This window comes from Lemur catta, chromosome 9 (assembly GCF_020740605.2).
Source record: "Lemur catta isolate mLemCat1 chromosome 9, mLemCat1.pri, whole genome shotgun sequence".
Classification (NCBI taxonomy): Eukaryota; Metazoa; Chordata; class Mammalia; order Primates; family Lemuridae; genus Lemur; species Lemur catta.
Genome location: NC_059136.1, coordinates 60,717,833 through 60,735,468, shown reverse-complemented (window position 1 = coordinate 60,735,468; position 17,636 = coordinate 60,717,833). Strand labels below are relative to the sequence as shown.

General features: G+C 34.7%; 1 protein-coding gene across 1 annotated transcript in view; it reads left to right on the top strand.

The window, feature by feature from the left end:
• The window catches only part of CPQ (carboxypeptidase Q), a 434,372-nt gene that overhangs the window by 171,357 nt on the left and 245,379 nt on the right, over positions 1-17,636 (top strand). The window contains exon 4 of the mRNA XM_045560416.1: positions 15,504-15,711. Within this exon, the coding sequence (XP_045416372.1) occupies positions 15,504-15,711 (208 nt within the window). The remainder of the gene's footprint in view (positions 1-15,503; positions 15,712-17,636) is intronic.

Here is a 17,636-nt window from a genome sequence, read left to right as displayed (position 1 = left end):
AATAATACTAAAATAATAAAAATTGGAGCATTACCAGAGGGTGGGGGTCTGTGGAGGAAGGCATGAGTGGTATATACTTGAGTGGAATGTATGGGCTGTGCATCTCTGGGTGTGTAGGAAGGCAGGTGGCCCCACAAAGTAGAATAATAATCACAGCTACCATTCATAGTGACAGTGTGCTGGGCATTTTGCATAACCTTCTGGAGATTCAGCATCTCTCTGAGCTAGGTATCATCTCCATTTTACAAATGAGGAATCTGAGGATTAGCCTGGTCATGAAGGCTACCCTCGGTCTTACTGTTTATGTCAAAACTGAACTTGAACCTTTGTTTCTCTGGTTCAAATGGTGACCCTGCCTCTCCAGGGTTCAATATACAATCAATCATTCCCCAAATGACAGCTGAGCTCTACCTGGTATGAACTCTGGAAAAGGTTAGTTCTCTCACTCAGGGAGACCCTGTTTGTCTGGAGTAGAGAGGCAGGTGTTGAGATTGATTAAACCACCACAGTTGGCTGGCTGTGTCTTGAGGAATAACAGAGAAAGGAGGCTCTGCACACGAATCTGATTTAGCGTTGAGCAGCACATAGAAGATGTGCACCCAGGTATCTCATGCCCTGTGGAAGTGAACTCTGCAGGAGCCCAGCAGGACCTCTCCTGGTGTCCACGATCAATGTGCTACCCTGTGGATGGTAGATGATAGTCATTTATTGAATTCCTATTCCACTCAACTTCAGTTCATCTGACTTTCAAGGGTTTGTAACATGCCCTTGCTTCTTAAGGTGAGCTTTCTCCAGAGTTGCTGTGTGACTGATTCTTTGTCAGGCTTAGTTAGAAATTCAGATAGTATTGATTTTGAATAGACCCATCGTGTTTGAGAACAGTTAGAGCACAGATGAGAAGGAAAGGTTGAATTTTTCCTAAACTCAAGTTGTCAGTATTGAATTCATGATCCCCCGTCAATGGACATATTTAATAATAATGGAAATAATATTATATAGTATGTACTTTACACTCCATTCATTCATTTATTCATCAAATGTTTATTAAGAACCTACTGTGTACTGGGGTGTATGCTAAGCACTAGCCATATAAAGATAAATATATAAATAATGCCTGTCCTAGGGAGTAGGGTAGAAACCCTGAGAGTGGCATCTAGGCTAGTCTGGGATATAAATCTTCACAAGCTTTTGGGAAAATGTGAATTTTCTTTCCCTTGAGGACAAGAATTGCATTTGTTTTGTTCACAGATGTAGCCTATCTCCATTGCCTATCACAGAACCTGGCTCAGCTCAGTACCCAGTAGATGTTTTTTGAATTGACTTAATATTTCTAATTATATCATTAAGTGGCCAGAATGAGTTAATTTAACTCATGAGTTCTTTTTACTCCTTTTAGTGAGCTAGAATTTTTTTTGTTGCCAAAGTCAACCTGGTAGCCAAATGTTTAAATTCTGGTAATTGGTGAATATGACTCATCACAGGTTTGTTGAATGATTTATTTTTAATAAAAGCAGAAGGCTCACGAAAAGCTCAGCAAATCTGTTGGCAGTTTAAAGACATTACACATGGTAGCTTAGGAAAATTTCTCAGCAAATGAGACCTATTAGGTTATATAATATTCTTGCAAGGAAACTAGGAAAATAACTTTTAAAATTACATCTGTTTTGCTATACTTAAAAGCAGAAATTACCTGAAAAGGGAGCAGATTATGGAGAATTGATTAGATATTTGAAGACATTTTTATATGATCTTAAAATATTTTTAGGTGTTAATTTCTCACAGAAGTTAAATTATAGCTCTAAATGCAGAAATAATAGTTTCCATTTGATTACTAATTATTTTTTAGAGTTAACTTTTATCTATTTTTGGATGGTGTTACTTTTACCCTTCTCTTTTAAAATTCAAACTCCAAGTTTAAGGCTATACCTCACCGTCGTGTTTATGAAGTCGATTAAATCTTACAGAATGTTCCAGTGCAATCTGAAACCACAGCGAGTACTTGAGATTTTCTGTTTGAAAAATGTTTTAATCAGTGATGGATTTGGAATTATTGCCAGCTGATTCCTGAATCTTTAGGCCTAGGCTTTAGGAACACATTATCCAGATGTTTATAAAATGGCATTTTGCTAATGTCCTGTTTATACTTTGTGGTTAAAAAAATACATTTGCCTACTTCAAAGTACCAGATGAAAGCATTTTACATCAACTAAATATTACATTTTAGCTACCCAACAGTCCTTCAGTCCCACCCTTCTGCCTTAAAGGGACTTACTCCTTATCATCACCTATTTTCACCATGACACATGACAAGAATCCAGTCTGTGTTGTGGAATTTTGTACGAATACTGTTCTTGGCAATGCTTCTTATACCTCCCTACATCTTCTGTTTTCCCTAAAAAGTATTCTCTCTTTGAAAGAAAAGTTTAATTTCTCAATTGCTTAAACCAAATTATTGATTGAGACTGCAAAATGAATGGAGGAACACCTACTAATTCCTCAAAGCTTGGCAACAGAATCTAATCCTTTGAAAGTCTGTCTGCTTAACTCATCACTATTAATCAGTTTAAGACTACTTAGAAAAGGTATTGGGAAAAAAAATAGGAAAAAATGGGGAATGAGGCAATATTAAAGTTGACATTTTGTAGCCAGGTTGGTAGGGTAAAAAAGCAGTTGAACTTATGACATTTTAAAAAAAATTAAAACATCATAGGCCGGGCCCGGTGGCTCATGCCTGTAATCGTAGCACTCTGGGAGGCTGAGGAGGGAGGATCACTTGCGCCCAGGAGTTTGAGGGTGTAGTGAGCTTTGATGACACTACTGCACTCTAAATGGGGTGACGAGTGAGACTATGTCTCAAAAAATATAGATTGATGTTAATTTTAGTGCTTTGCATTATTTTTTCTGATTATAAGTGTAATATTTACTTTTTTTACAAATTTAGAAAATGTTGAAAAGTAAAGAAGAACATAAAAATCATCCATGATCTCAATACCTAGACAAAATTTCTTTTACGTTTTCCTCTATTTGGGGGGATCATTTTTTGCTGCATAAATTTACATATATACAAAATTGGGGTTAGAGTATATGTACAATTTTGAAACATGTTTTAACCATTTTCTTGTGACATTGAATATTCTTCAAAATATGGTTTTGAGTGGCTGCAGAGTTTATCTGTTATTACTTCACCATCCTTTATTTGGTCTTTCCTATCTTGCTGTGGTGCCCAGTTTCGGTTTCATGGTGATCACTGCACATCCTTTGTCTTCACTGAGTCACTCTGGGCTCACTACGGTAGTCATTAGCACTGGCTCCTAGAAATTTCTAACTCTTCACCTTCTTCACATAAAAGGACTGTACTTTTTGGCCCCTTTGGGTTTGAGTGAGGCTATCTCACTTTTTCTAGCCAATGAGATGTGAGTAAGGCATTTAAGTATTAATGAGACAGATCTTCTCGAGCACTGTTGTTTTTGCCACACTATCTGGCAGCATTCCAGAGAGTGGCTGCTCCGTAAGCCTGGATCCCAGAGTGAGGGTGAGGCCAAGATGAGCACCCAACTGACCTGGGATGGATAGGTAATGTGAGAAGAAAACAAAACTTTGTTTTAATGAATGAAATCTTGGGGGCTGTTTGGTATCATAGTGTAAGTTAGCTGCTCTTGACTGATACACTGATCATACGTATTTAGATTGCGAATCTACTTTAGACGCTGTGATCATCATGTGGACCCACTCACCTTCATGTCCATGAATATGTGCCAGATCACTGTACACACCATCAGGTTCTCAGACAATTGGGGAATTTTTCTCCCTACGTATCTGTTTTCAAGGTGTTCCTTTAGACATATGTAGTCCTTCAGATACATTTGATAACTTGTATTACACACATATGTGAGCATTCATACCTTTATTCTCATAATGTTTATGATTAGCCTTGTCTGTGTTTTTCTGTTGCTTTGGCAAGTGTCAGTAGAAATTTTAACGTAAAGATTGATTCTTTTAAGTTTAAATTTTGTAGTTGTATGAAAATGAGTAAGTTCAAAAGAAAAAATAATCCTGTTATTTCCTCTGCCAGTCAAACCTATTTCTTTCATCCCATGTTTCCTCTATTCCTTGTATGTAAAACTTTATATTGCCTATTACAGTTTACATACAACTTGGCATTTTCTCTATATCATGTTAAAAATTTTCCTATTATTTTCTAGACTTCATAATTAACATTTTAATGGCTATAAAATATTCCATTGAAATTGAATACCATAATTTATACTACAATTTCCTTATTACTGGGTTTTTAGTTTGCTGTTATTTTTTTTGAAATACTGTTGGAATAAATAATTTTTAAATCATTTTAAAACAAATATACTAGAATGTATGCATCTAATCGGCATTACTGTATGAATAACTTCTAAGTCTGAACACACACGCTAACACAGGTGCCATTTATAAAAACATTTCTAATACTTCTCTTTGAAATTGTCTTTAGGGCTAATTGATGAGCCACAACTTAAAAGCCAGTTTTATTACTTTATAACATATCTTGGTTTGGACCCCAAATAATTCATTCATTTTGTTTGTCATATTTTGCCTGTTTCCAAAAATCAATTCTAATTTTAAAGCACCAAATTTTGCCTCCATTTAGACCATTTGGAAGGCTGCCAAATGCTCTGAAGGCAATTTTAGAGGAAAAGTTCCAAAAATGTTTAGAGCAATGGGCAATTACTGCAATAACTGTGCAGCCTACCACAGTGATGGTTTTGGAGGAATAACACTCCTTTTGTTATGTGAGTTTGAGTAGGTTTGTTACTATAGCCGTTAAGTCCATAACTCTATAGTCATACCTGGGCATAAATCTGCTATTGTTCCAAATGTCAGTTCCTTGAAAGCAGTGGCTCATTCTTTCATAGCCCCTCCATTAGTGTCTTGTACATGGTATGTGCCTGTGTATATTTGTGATTGATTCTTAAAAGTGAATACTCTGTTGAGCACACTCTTTTTCCATTGATAAGGACCTATCTTGAATAAATCCTTTTTTCTGGTGAAGGCTTGAACTTTTCAAAACTCTGGACCAACACCATTAGCATCACATGGAAATTTGTTAGAAATGAAAGTTCCCTGGCTCCATCCTGGACCTACTGAATCAGAAATTGTAGAGGTTGGGCCCAGCAATCTGTTTTAACAAGCCGTTCATATTATGCTGACACACAATATGTAGTCAATAAGTGGTAAAATATGCCTGGAGAAAAACTGAAAATAAAGGTCAGGGAGATGATTCTAGGACAAAAGAAAATTGGTTTTAGGACCACGGATTAGCAAAATTCAATAAACAGTTTCTGAGCACTTACTATGAACCAGAAATTGTGCTGTAAACACTAAGTACACAAAAGCAAAAAGATAATGTCTTTGTTCTCATGGAGCCGATGTCTAGAAGAAACAAAGATGTGCAAATGTGTATAAAATATTTAAATAAATATAATGCTGTGTGATACTTCAATATAGAAGTATATGCGAAATATGAGTGGTGATAATGATAACTACTATTTAGAGACCACATGTTATCTGTCAGCCACAGTGCAAGTGCTTTGCATTATATATAAAATTCTTTCAATCTATCCATTAGAAGGAATATAAAAGATTAAATGCTGCTGTGTGGCTTGAATAGGTTCTCTTAAAACTGGAAAGAATAAAAGCCTGGTCTCAAAGTTCACCATTTCTTGCCCAGAGCACTTGAACTATTCATGGTCTCTGTGCTTGTAAGTTCACTTCAGAAATGAGTATATTGGCACTTTCCTTAAAATTGATATGCAGATTAAATAAGGTGATATATGAAATTGCTTAGCTTAATATATATATCACAAATATTCAATAGGTAGTAATTACTTTTATTGCTCTTAGCAGTAATCATCATCATTATCATTGTTACTAGCGTGGTGAGTGGCAATATAGTATCGGTTCTGTAGAGATTAAGAGCATGACTCAAACCAGATTGCCAGGGTTTACTTCTGGCTTTGTCGGTTTCTAGTTGTGAGTCCATGGGTTTAGCTTCTCTGTGCTTCAGTTTCCTCATCTATAAAATGGGGACAATGAGAGCCCTTACTTCATAGGGTTGTAGGTACTGGTAAATGAACTAATGCATGTAAAACACTCAAAACACTGGTAGGCAAATGCTCAGTAAGTGCTAGCTGTTATTATCATTAATTTATTTGGAATGTTCTGTAGACTGCTCTGTCAAAAAGCGTAACATCTCTTTGTGGTATTTTGTAATTTTGATGAAATGGTGTTTTCTTTGGGGGACTATGGAACAAGAATATCACCCGTTCTTAAAGCTGTGATGTTCAAAGATCAATACATATTTGAGTAAAGACCTTTCCATGATGTCTAAGAATAAGAAGAAAAAAAACCTGATACCAAACTAACTTTTACAAAAGGCCAAGGGGAAGAAAATTTTAATCAAAAGTCATTTAATTTTATTTCATGGAAATGTATTATTTAAGCAAATATGCCGATAGTGATGTCCAGATACTGTTTGTATACATTATTTTCCTCCTTTGAAGTAACTAACTACTGATTTCTTATCTGTGCCAGCATTCTTATCAGAACTAATTCTGTGCCCTCGATATCACTGTGTGGGACAGAGATCTTGTATTGGACTTTTCTAAAGATTAGAAGACTAAAATATGTGTCGGTTGCCTCAGAGGCTGAGAAGATGTACACAAACGTGAATAAACAGTTAAAACACTACCAGATGTATAGGAAGAGTCTTTGAACACAAATGCAGTTTACATCACAAAAATATTAGCTTTGTAATTCTGCCTAGATGGTACATTGATGGCTAGCACTACAGCAGGATTCAGCTTCAAATATTTCATGTAACTGATGGTAGAAGAAAAGAAAATTTCAACAGATATTTTCTATTAATTTGCCACAGGTGCTCAAATGCCTATGCGCTAGAATTTCAGGTATTCAAATTTGCTACTGTGATAGCTTCAGGCTTTGCTTCCAGGTTTTCTACAGGTTGTGGCACATGCTTTTAAGAATTTAATTCTGTTTCTTGGTAATGCTGCAGTTTGCTTGATTATAGTTTTACAGGATGACTATAGTTTCTCAAAGAACCAAGTGACTATTAACTCAATTTACATCACTGTAAATTCGTGTTCAGTCTTTATCCTGTGCATATTATGTTCTGTTCTTTTATTTTAGCTTAACATTATTTCATCTTCATGTTTCCATGTGTTGCTTTTGACCATTTACATGCCATGAAAATCTTCCATTTTGCTGTTACCTCTCCTGAAGTTTTTCTGCTGCATTTCTTCTAGATTTCTACATTTATACACAGAGATGCAGAGAACATTTTAGTACAAATTATTTTTTATGATATTACCAAGGAGTTTGTTTTCTAAAACAAAATAACCAGGGCAAAATAAGAATTTTTATAGGTTTAAAACATTTTGAGAGATCACATTCTATAATAGAAAGATCAAACTAATTTAAGTGCCACCAGCATGTGATATGCAGGTTGAGCATCCCTTATCCAAAATGTTTGGGACCAGAAGTGTTTTGGACTTCAGATTTTTTTTTCATTTTGAAATGTTTGCATATACATAATGAGATATCTTGGGGATGGGACCCAAGTCAAAACACAAATTTATTTATGTTTAATATAACCCTTATACACATAGCCTAAAGGTAATTTTATAATTTTATGCAACATTTTAAATAATTTTGTGAATGAAACCTAGTTTTAACTGCATTTTGATTGCCACCAGTCACATGAGTTTGAGTGTGGCATTTTCCACTTGTGGCATCATGTTAGCGCTCAAAAAGTTTTGGATTTTGGAACATTTTGGATTTTGGATTTTTGGATTAGCAATGCTCAACCTGTATGTACAATTTCTCCACGGTTTACATAATATTGGATTTTTATTTTAAGTATATAATAGCTTCTTACAATAATTTTAATTTGGATTTATTTACTTGATAGGGAGCTGTACATTTTTAAAAGAAAAGGTTTAATATTTATAGTTTTAAAATATATAATACACTGATTTATCTACTTTGGTCATAGCAAACATTGGAAATGCATTTGGCTAATGGTAGCTGTATTAGTTAGGGTTTTCCAGAGAAACAAAACCAATAGGATGTGTAACCAATCAGAAATTATAACATACACAGAATGAAATCAGAAAGAAAATAAGGAAACTAACATATTTTGTGATGTTTACTTTGGGTTACAATATAATCACAAAAACTAATATTCATGTAATACTTCCTAGCTGACAAAATATTGTATAAAATTTTAGCTATTTTGAATTTTATATTTATTTCACAGTTACCTTCTTATATCTTTGAGTTTTCTTTACATTTTTGTGTTTTAGAGAAAAAAGCCAAAAGTCCTTCCTGTATGCCGTCAATGTTAAAAGTCAGTTTTATTTCCTTCAATATTTTGATCATCTTCCTTTTTTCCCACACTCTTGTGGAGTTGGCTGTATTCCTCTATTTTGGAAGAAGCTACATCTCTCTGACACTGCGTTTGTAATAGTCTGCAGGTGAACATAAGATATTAAACATGTTGGTTGAGTTTTGTTCATGTGGAGTCTGTCATTCATATGGAATAGAATTCATGAATTTGACTTTTTCCTGTCTCTCTTCTGCCATTTCAACTGAATCATACAAGTTAGGAATGAAATTTAGTCCTGTCTCCTCTCTCTTGAGCAAGTTTTTTTTTTTTTTTTTTTTTAACTTGTGGGAGTTGGGAATACTTTAGTGTTTCACTTATGTGAAATTCTGGTATAAATTAAACTTTTTGCTTTTGTGTTGTTAATGACAATTTAAAAGTCTGAGGTGAATTTACTCTTATGGCACTAGATCTAAAAAAAATTAGTAAAGCCAATTATTAATTTTCCCAAAGAGTTATTTTCACACTGATTTTTAAATTTAACAAGCCTGTCTAATAAACAGAGTAAGTGCTCCTTTAATGTTACTAATAAAGAAATTAAAAAAAAAAACTATGGAAACAAAGGACTGTAGCTTCAAAAGCTCACAATCTTCACAACCATTCCCACCTCCAGACCTTTGTTTAGGAAACATTCTAAGGCTTTACAGTATTGTGAACAATTTTTATTTTAGTCAATGTATTATATGCCTCTACATAAATCTACGTATTTCTCATAGAAATACATAATTGTCCCCTTACATTTAACATATAACCTGACACCTACTTTCAAGTATTGATTTGAGCTTTGTAAATTTTGAAATATTCAGAAACAAAGTGCCTGATATCTTTTATAAGGCACTAGTCAGAAGTCACTAGCATTAGGGAGTTTGACTGACGTGTGGTAATCATGTGGGAAACTTCAAACTTATTTGTTTAAACATTGCACTTATTTTATGTAGGTAAAAGGAAAATATTCATCTTGCTTCAAATTATGTCACTTTTCATAAAATACATAAGAAATTTAATGAAATTTGAAAAACCGATTTAAGACTGACATTTTTACATGTTAATTTTATATATTGGGTATACTATCTTGCAAGCACAGACAGCAGCAGGCTTTGTGTTTATAGTCTCATAAGCCAGGTCCAGGTAAGTATAGTTTTTAAATGAGAATGATATCAGGATTCTTTCCTTAAAGAAAAATCTGGAAACTTAGGGTTCTTATTTTGATTTTTATAATAGATGTTTTATTCCAAACACAATTCATATACAATAAAATTTATCCCTTTAACTTGTACAATTCTATAGTTTTTAGTATATTCACAGAGTTGTGCAACCACCATCACTATCTAATTTTAGAACATTTTCATCATCCTGAAAGGAAACTTCATACCCGTTAACATTCATGCTCCATTCGCCTCTCCCCCACCAGCCCTAGGCAAGCTGAAATTTATTTTCTGTCTTTATAGATCTGCTTGTTCTGGAGATGTCATATAAATGGAATTTTATAATATGTGGTCTTTTATAGCTAGCTTCTTTTACTTAAAATAGTATTTTCAAGGTTCATTCATGTTATAGCATGTACCAAAATGTCATTTTTTATCGCTGAATAATATTCTATTGTATGTCTATACCACATTTTGTTTACCAGTTTATCAGTTGATGGATATTAGAGTTGTTTTCACCTTTTTACTATAAAGGATAATGCTTCTATGAATATTTGTGTGCAAGTTTTCTTCATGTGGACATGTATGTTCATTTCCTTTGAGTATATGACGAGGAGTAGCATTGCTGGATCATATGATAAATGTTTAACATGTTTCACTTTTTGAGGAACTATCAAATTGTTTTCCAAAGTAGCTGCCCTATTTTACCCCACTAGCAATGTACAAGGATTCAAATTTCCTCACATCTTGCCCAATACTTGTTTTTAATCTCTTTTTGATCATAACCATCCCAGTGGGTGTGAAGTAGCATCTCACTGAAGTTTTGATTTGCATTTCTCTTACGGCTAATGATGTTCAGCATCTTTTCATGTGTTTATAACCCATTTGTATATCTTCTTTGGAGAAGTGTATGTTCAAATTCTTTGCCCATTTTTAATTGGATTTTAAAAGTTATATTAAGAACTCTTTGTATATGTTAGTTACAAATGCCTTATATATGATTTGCCAAAATTTTTCTCCTTGTGTGTATGGTCTTTCCACTTTTTGTTCATGTTCATTGAAGCACAAAAGTCTTCACAATTTGATGGTTCAATTTATCTATTTTTTTAATTGCCTCTGATTTTGGTGTTGTATTTAAGAAACAATTTCCTAACCCAAGGTCTTGAAGTTTTATAGTTTCAGCTGTTACATTTAGGTCTATGATTCATTTTGAATTATTTTTTGCATATGATGTGATTTAGGATACCCTTGTTGAAAATGAATTGGCCATTCTTATAAGGGTTTATTTCTGGACTCTTAATTCTATTCAGTTGATTTATATATCTATCCTTATACCAGTATCATGCTGTCTTGGTTACTATAGATTTGTAATAGTTTTAAAATTTGGGAGTGTGAATTCTCCAACTTTGTTCTACTTTTTCAAACTTGTATTGGTTACTGTGAGTCCTTTGCATTTTCATATGAATTTTAGAAGCAGCTTGTCAATTTCTTAAAAAAAAAAAAGTAGCTGGAATTTTGATAGAGATTGTGTTACATCTGTAGATAAATTTGGGGAGTAATGCCATGTTAACAATATTGTCTTCTAATTCATAAACATCAGGTGTCTCTGTATTTGTCTGGATCTTTATGTCAACAGTATTTTGTAGTTTTCAGTGTGCAAGTCTCACACTTCTTTAGTTAAATTTATTTGTAGTATTTTATTGTTTTGTTACTACTGTACATGGAATTGTTTACTTGTTTAATTTTCAAATTGCTCTTTGCTACTGTATTGCTATTGTATTATATTGTTCATTGCTAGTATACAACTGATTTTTGTATATTGATTTTTATCCTGTAACCTTTGTAACCTGACTGAACTTGTTAATTAGTTCTAATAGTTCTTTCTTTTCCTTTCTTTTTCTTTTCTTTCCTTTTCTTTTTTATTTTTTTGCAGATTCTATAAGGTTTTCTATATATAAAATTATGTCATTTGTGAAAAGAGATATTTTATTTCTTCCTTTCCAATCTGAATTCCTTTTCTTTCTTTTTCTTGTTTAATTTTCCTGGCTACAATCTCCAGCACAATGTTGAATATGCGTAGGGAGAGCAAACATCCTTGTCTTTCTTATTCCTGATCTCAGGGGAAAAACATTCAGTCTTTCACCACTACGTATGGTGTTAGCTGTGGGGTTTTTGGTAGATAATTTTTAATCAGTTTGAGGAAGTTCTCCTTCATTAGTTTGATTAGCAATTTTATATAAAAGGGTACTGGATTTTGTCAAATGCTTTTTCAGCATCTACTGAGATGATCATGTGGTTTTTGTCTTTTATCATATCAATGTGGTATATTATATTCATTGATTTTTTTGGATGTTAAACCAGCTTTGTATTCCTGGGATAAATCCCATTTGGTCATGATGTATAATCCTTTTCATATGTTGCTGGATTCAGTTTGCTAGTATTTTGTTGAGGAATTTTTGCATTTATATTCATAAGAGATATTGGTCTGTAGCTTTCTTTTCTTGTGATGTCTTTATCTGTTTATTTTTATTTTTATTTCAGGATATTATGAGGGTACAAACATTTTGGTTACGTTTTATGTCTTTGCCTCACCCAAGCGAGGTTTAGCTGCATGCCCTTCTGCCCTTCCCCTCTACAATGCTCACCGTGTCCATTAGTTGCGAGTTTACCACCCTCCCAACCCCCTAATCCCTGGAGAATATTACTACTGTGTGAGCACCATAGTGTTGATCAGTTGGTGCCAATTTGATGATGAGTACATGTGGAGCCTATGCTTCCAATCTGGTGATACCTCACTTCGGATAATGGGCTCAAGCTCTATCCAGGAAAATATAAGACTTGCTAGATCACTGTCATTTCTTAGAATTGAGTAATATTTCATTGTATACATATACCAAATTTTAATAATCCACTCCTGAACTGACGGGCACTTGGGTTGTTTCCACATCCTTGCAATAGTGAATTGTGCTGCCATAAACATTAGGGTGCAGATGTCTGTATTATAGAATGTCTTTTGATCTTTTGGGTAGATGCCTAATAATGCTATTGCTGGATTGAATGGTATTTCTATTTTTAGCTCTTTGAGGTATCTCCAAATTCTTTTTCACAGAGGTCGCACTAATTTGCAGGCCCACCAGCAGTGTAAGAGTGTTCCCATCTCTCCACATCCTCTCCAGCATGTGTTGTTTTAGGATTTTTAGATAGAGGCCAATCTCACTGGGGTTAGGTGATATCTCATTGTGGTTTTAATTTGCATTTCTCTAACGATTAGAGATGTTGAGCATTTTTTTTACCTGGTTTTGATGTCAGTAATAGTTGCCTTTTATTATAGAATAAGTTTAGCAGTATTCCCTCCTCTTCTATTTCTTGGAAGAGTTTGTAAAGGACTAGTATTAATCTTTTAATATTATTTTTATTTTTTATGGCTTCCTTTGTAGTTTACTTTTACTATTATTAAGTTGCAGATGGGGCTTGTAAATGGAGGCACGAAGGTAGTGTTCATACTAATTAGTCCCTCTAGAACAATTTCACAACAGTGAAAGTACAGGATTCTAAATAAAACTGTTGAGTTTTCATTTTGCCTCCTTCTACTAAACAATGATGAATGCTCTACCACTGGAAGACAGAAACAAATTCAAAGGTTTTTATATCTTAAATTCAGAACCACAGTTAGAAGATGTTTTTCCTTGCTATTTCTCCCAGTTAAGCCATGATGCCTGGTTCACTGACCCTACTTTAAGAACTCTTACCTGTAACTTATTAGTACAAATTTGTCTAAAAACATTATTTAAAAGAAACTGTTAAGAAGTTTTATACTGACCTTCTCATGAGTAAGAGAGTCTGAGAACAAGGAGAGTTTGTTGAATCCCAGACATCACGTAAGGTATTATGAGTAATAAATATTTAGATTGTCTTCCTACATGTTGCAAGGTAATTTCAAGTCATTAATCACTCTACCAACTCAGTGGGAAAAATTAGTACTGAAGAAATAATAACAACAACTAATGTTTACTAAGTAATTACTATGTGCCAAACACTGTCTTAAATTCTTTATATATACTTTTTTATTTTTCATAGCAATAGTATGAGGTCAATACTGACATTACTCTCCACTTTACAGATGAGGAAACTGAGAAACAGCTAATCTAAGTTGCTTGGTGTCATGCAGGTAGAGAATGCTGGAGCCAGGATTTAACCTTGGTTATGTGACCGCAGAGCCTGAACCAGAAGTTCAAGTGGATTATGCACATTTCAGAGCAGGGATTCAGATCTGATATTCCAAGTTCTGGGTTTATAAGTCATTTGTCTCCCTTTTGATGAACAATAAAATTTGCAGTCAACATTTAAGAAATGCCCCTAAGAAGACAACATAGGTTTAAGGAAAAAAAAAAGAAAGAAATGTTCATAAAGCATGTACTCAGATGGTACTAATGACGTAAGATTAGACAGTCTTTGCAGAGATAATTTAATAGGCAAGTCAATAAAATAAATATTTAACATTTATTGAGTGATTACTATGTTCCAGGGTAAGTGATTTACTTGTATAAAGTAATTAAATCTGCAAAAGAATTCTATAGAATAGGAGTATTATTATTATCATCTCCATTTGTAGCTGAAGCTCCTGAAGCAAGGATGTGGGCAACTTGCCCAAGGCCAATTAGCAGTAAGTGGCATAGCCCAGGTTTGAACCCAGGCAGTCTTGCTCCAGAGCCTCTGTTCTTAAGTGTTTTGCTATGTAATTTCTCTAAGTAAAAAGTAACCTGAAATGTGGTCACAACAATGCAGTCATACCAAGAATGCAGTTATAGATAACAATGGAACATTGTGTTTGTGCATGTAGAGATTGGAGTCACTTCTACAGGAGAGAAACACCAAGCAGAGAAATGTGTTGAGGCCGAAAGGAGGAGGAAAGCTGTTCTGTAAATATGAGATAACCTGAAAGAAATGTGGAAATATGAAAAGAAAAAATAATTTTAAAAGGGAGGCTTTTTGCTTCTGCTTTAACAGAAGATAGGAAGAGACTGATAGGTTGTGGTATGCGCTCAGAAGCGGTGACTGGCCTTGAGTGAATTGTGGTTCAGAAGGGTTTGCAGCTGTACCTCAGGGGTCAAAGGGGACAGCTTGAAACAGCAATTTGGAAAATGACTTTGATAAACTTCATTAGCAGATACAGAGGTTGAATCAATAGTAAATTAATATAAACTTCAATTATAAGTGTTTCTAGTAATGTAAGAAGAATCTGGAAATAAGCAAGAAACATTTGACCAGTTGGGATAATATTTCTCCTTTAGTGCCAAAATTATAATAGTTTTCTTTTTCTTGTGGCAATAAAATCCGGGGTGTGGGTTTATTCAGCACCTTTCTTCATGAGACCACAAATATTTCCCAGACATTGTTCTCCAGTTTCCCTGCATGGTGTTCTACCACCAATGCAGGGTTATGCACTCAGACCTCTGTGTTTAGATGGGAAGAGTGTAAGCTCAGTGCTAGTCAGTGACCACAGAGCTAAGTGTATCTGGGCCAGTTTTCTTCCAGACATGTCGGTCTTCTGGTATCCAGCCTTGTCTGCTGGTACAGATGTGTTCACTTCTTGGTCACAAAGGCACTGTTGATGTCCTTCAGAGTTTGTGGCAATTTGCAACTTTGAAGGATCATCCATATTATCAAAAATTTACATATGTTTTCAATTAGATGATTATTAACTTAAAGTTTCTAAGTTTTTTTTTTTACCAAAAGTAAAAATTATATTCATATCAAAAGCACGTAAACCAATACTGCCCACCCTCCCTACTTCCCATATGTGAACAAAGATCAGTGAAAATCAAATGTCAATATACAGGAGCTTTTAAAAAATACTCTTGGTCCATTTCCACTGTCAAGGTAACCTGGTGGCTTCTTTTCTCAAGTCCTCACACAGGTATTCAGAAATACCAGGATGATGTGCCCAAGATCCCAACAGCCTGTATTACAGTGGAAGATGCAGAAATGATGTCAAGAATGGCTTCTCGTGGGGTCAAAATTGTCATTCGTCTGAAGATGGGGGCAAGGAACTATCCAGATACTGATTCCTTCAACATTGTAGCAGAGATCACTGGGAGAAAGTACCCAGAACAGGTGAGTAAAGGAGAGGGATGGGCTGTTTAGGAGTAGGGTGATCTTGGCAAGTTTGAGTTATTAGGATAGTTTGGGAAGGAGAACATGAGACTGCAGAGATGGTCTTCATAGACTCATAGAAGGCAGAAGTTTCATATATATTTTTTCTCACCAAAAGTTTAACTACATTGACTGAAGAAGGATAGGACTAATTGAAGGGGAGAATGGGATCCATGGTGTAAGAGTATTATTTGTACATACAAATTTATTCCATTTGGAGTCAGGTTGGCATTTGATATCAAACCAATAGGTAATACTTATTGTGCTTATTGTGTGAATTATCTTATTTAATCCTTTCAAACATCAGTGAAGCGGGACCTGTTTTCTTCATTTTACAGGTAAGGAAGCTAACTCAGAGGGAAACTCACTCTCACAAGGTCCACACAGCTAAGTGACTGAGAAGGGACTTAAATTCAGGACTTTGTAAATATTAAATTAAGCTTTAAACCACAGTTTATGTGCAGTTTCCAAAGTGTATTTTGTTAAGTAGTCTTAGAGATAGATCCAATCTCTATACTAGCTGAATGTTAAATAACATGACCAAGTTACTTATTCTCTGAGTCTTAGAGAACTTATCTGCAAAAAAAGGGATGGTATATGTAATTAACCGAATTATTATGAGGACTAGATTAGATAATGCACATCAAATAGCCTCAATACAGTGTTTGGCACATCACAAATGCTCAGGACTGTGAGTCTACTTTGTGTGATATCAAGTGTGCAGAAAACAGTTTTTATGAAATTTCAGGTGCAAATCTGAAATCCTGAAAATAGAACTTAAAAATGAAGTTATTCAGAAATTTCAGACTTGTATTTTGCTTGAAGACACCAATGGGATGAAGGAAAAAGTGAATAGTGATGGAGTTTGATGATGGAGAAACACACCTTCTGCTCATGTCTTGACTCAGGACTCCTCCCAGACTTAGGGTTGTGCTGTAGTAAAGATTTATTTTAAGTTCAGGACTCTTTTCTTCCCAAATTGCCTGTTTCAAGGACCTGGGTATCATTAACCATGGGTTGTGGCCACAGCGATAATAGAAAATCAAGGACTCGGTAGGACCATAGGGAGTCAGATAGCTGTATAGAAACTATGGTTTCAAATATTGAGAAAACAAATAACCCCGGTCCCTACCCCTATAGGAAACTGATAACAACAAGAGAACCAAGAATCTGTATTCCAGATACTGAACAGTCAGACTCCTGAAGCATGTAATCCTTACCACGTATTTTCCCTGTCAGTAATTCCTGGATAAAGTTTTGTCATCTTCAGGTTGCTAGCCCAGGGTATTGGGGTTTAGGATTATATACTATCAGTTGTCTGAGTGAGCAGGTTGATTCTGGCCTTCGGGTTTTGATGAGTTTTTAAAAATGTATATAGTAATGCAAGCACTACCACAATCATAATATGGAACATTTCCACCACGCCAAAGATTCCCTTGTGCTTTTTCAGTCCATTTCCAACTTAACTCTCCTGCCCCCTGACAGCTATCGCTCTTTCTAGAACTATTATCTTTTCTAGAATTTCATATAAGTGGAATAATATAATCTGCAGTCATTCACGTATGCCTCTTTCATTCAGCATAATGCCTTAGAGATTTATCCATGTTGTGGTATCAGTTATTTCTTCTTTTATATCACTGAGATTTATCTCACTGTATGGATAGAGCCCAATTTCTTAATCCACTCAGCAGTTGATGAACATGTGGATGGTTTCTAGTTTTTGACAATTATGTATGAAGATTCTGTGAACATTCTTGTCCTCGTCTTTCTGTGGACTTACATTCTCCAGGAAGGTAAATGGACAATTATGGAGAGATCTCAGGACTCAAGATTAAACTTTTACCTTTGCCATAGTGTTGCCTAGCACTCCAAGAGTTGCTCATAAA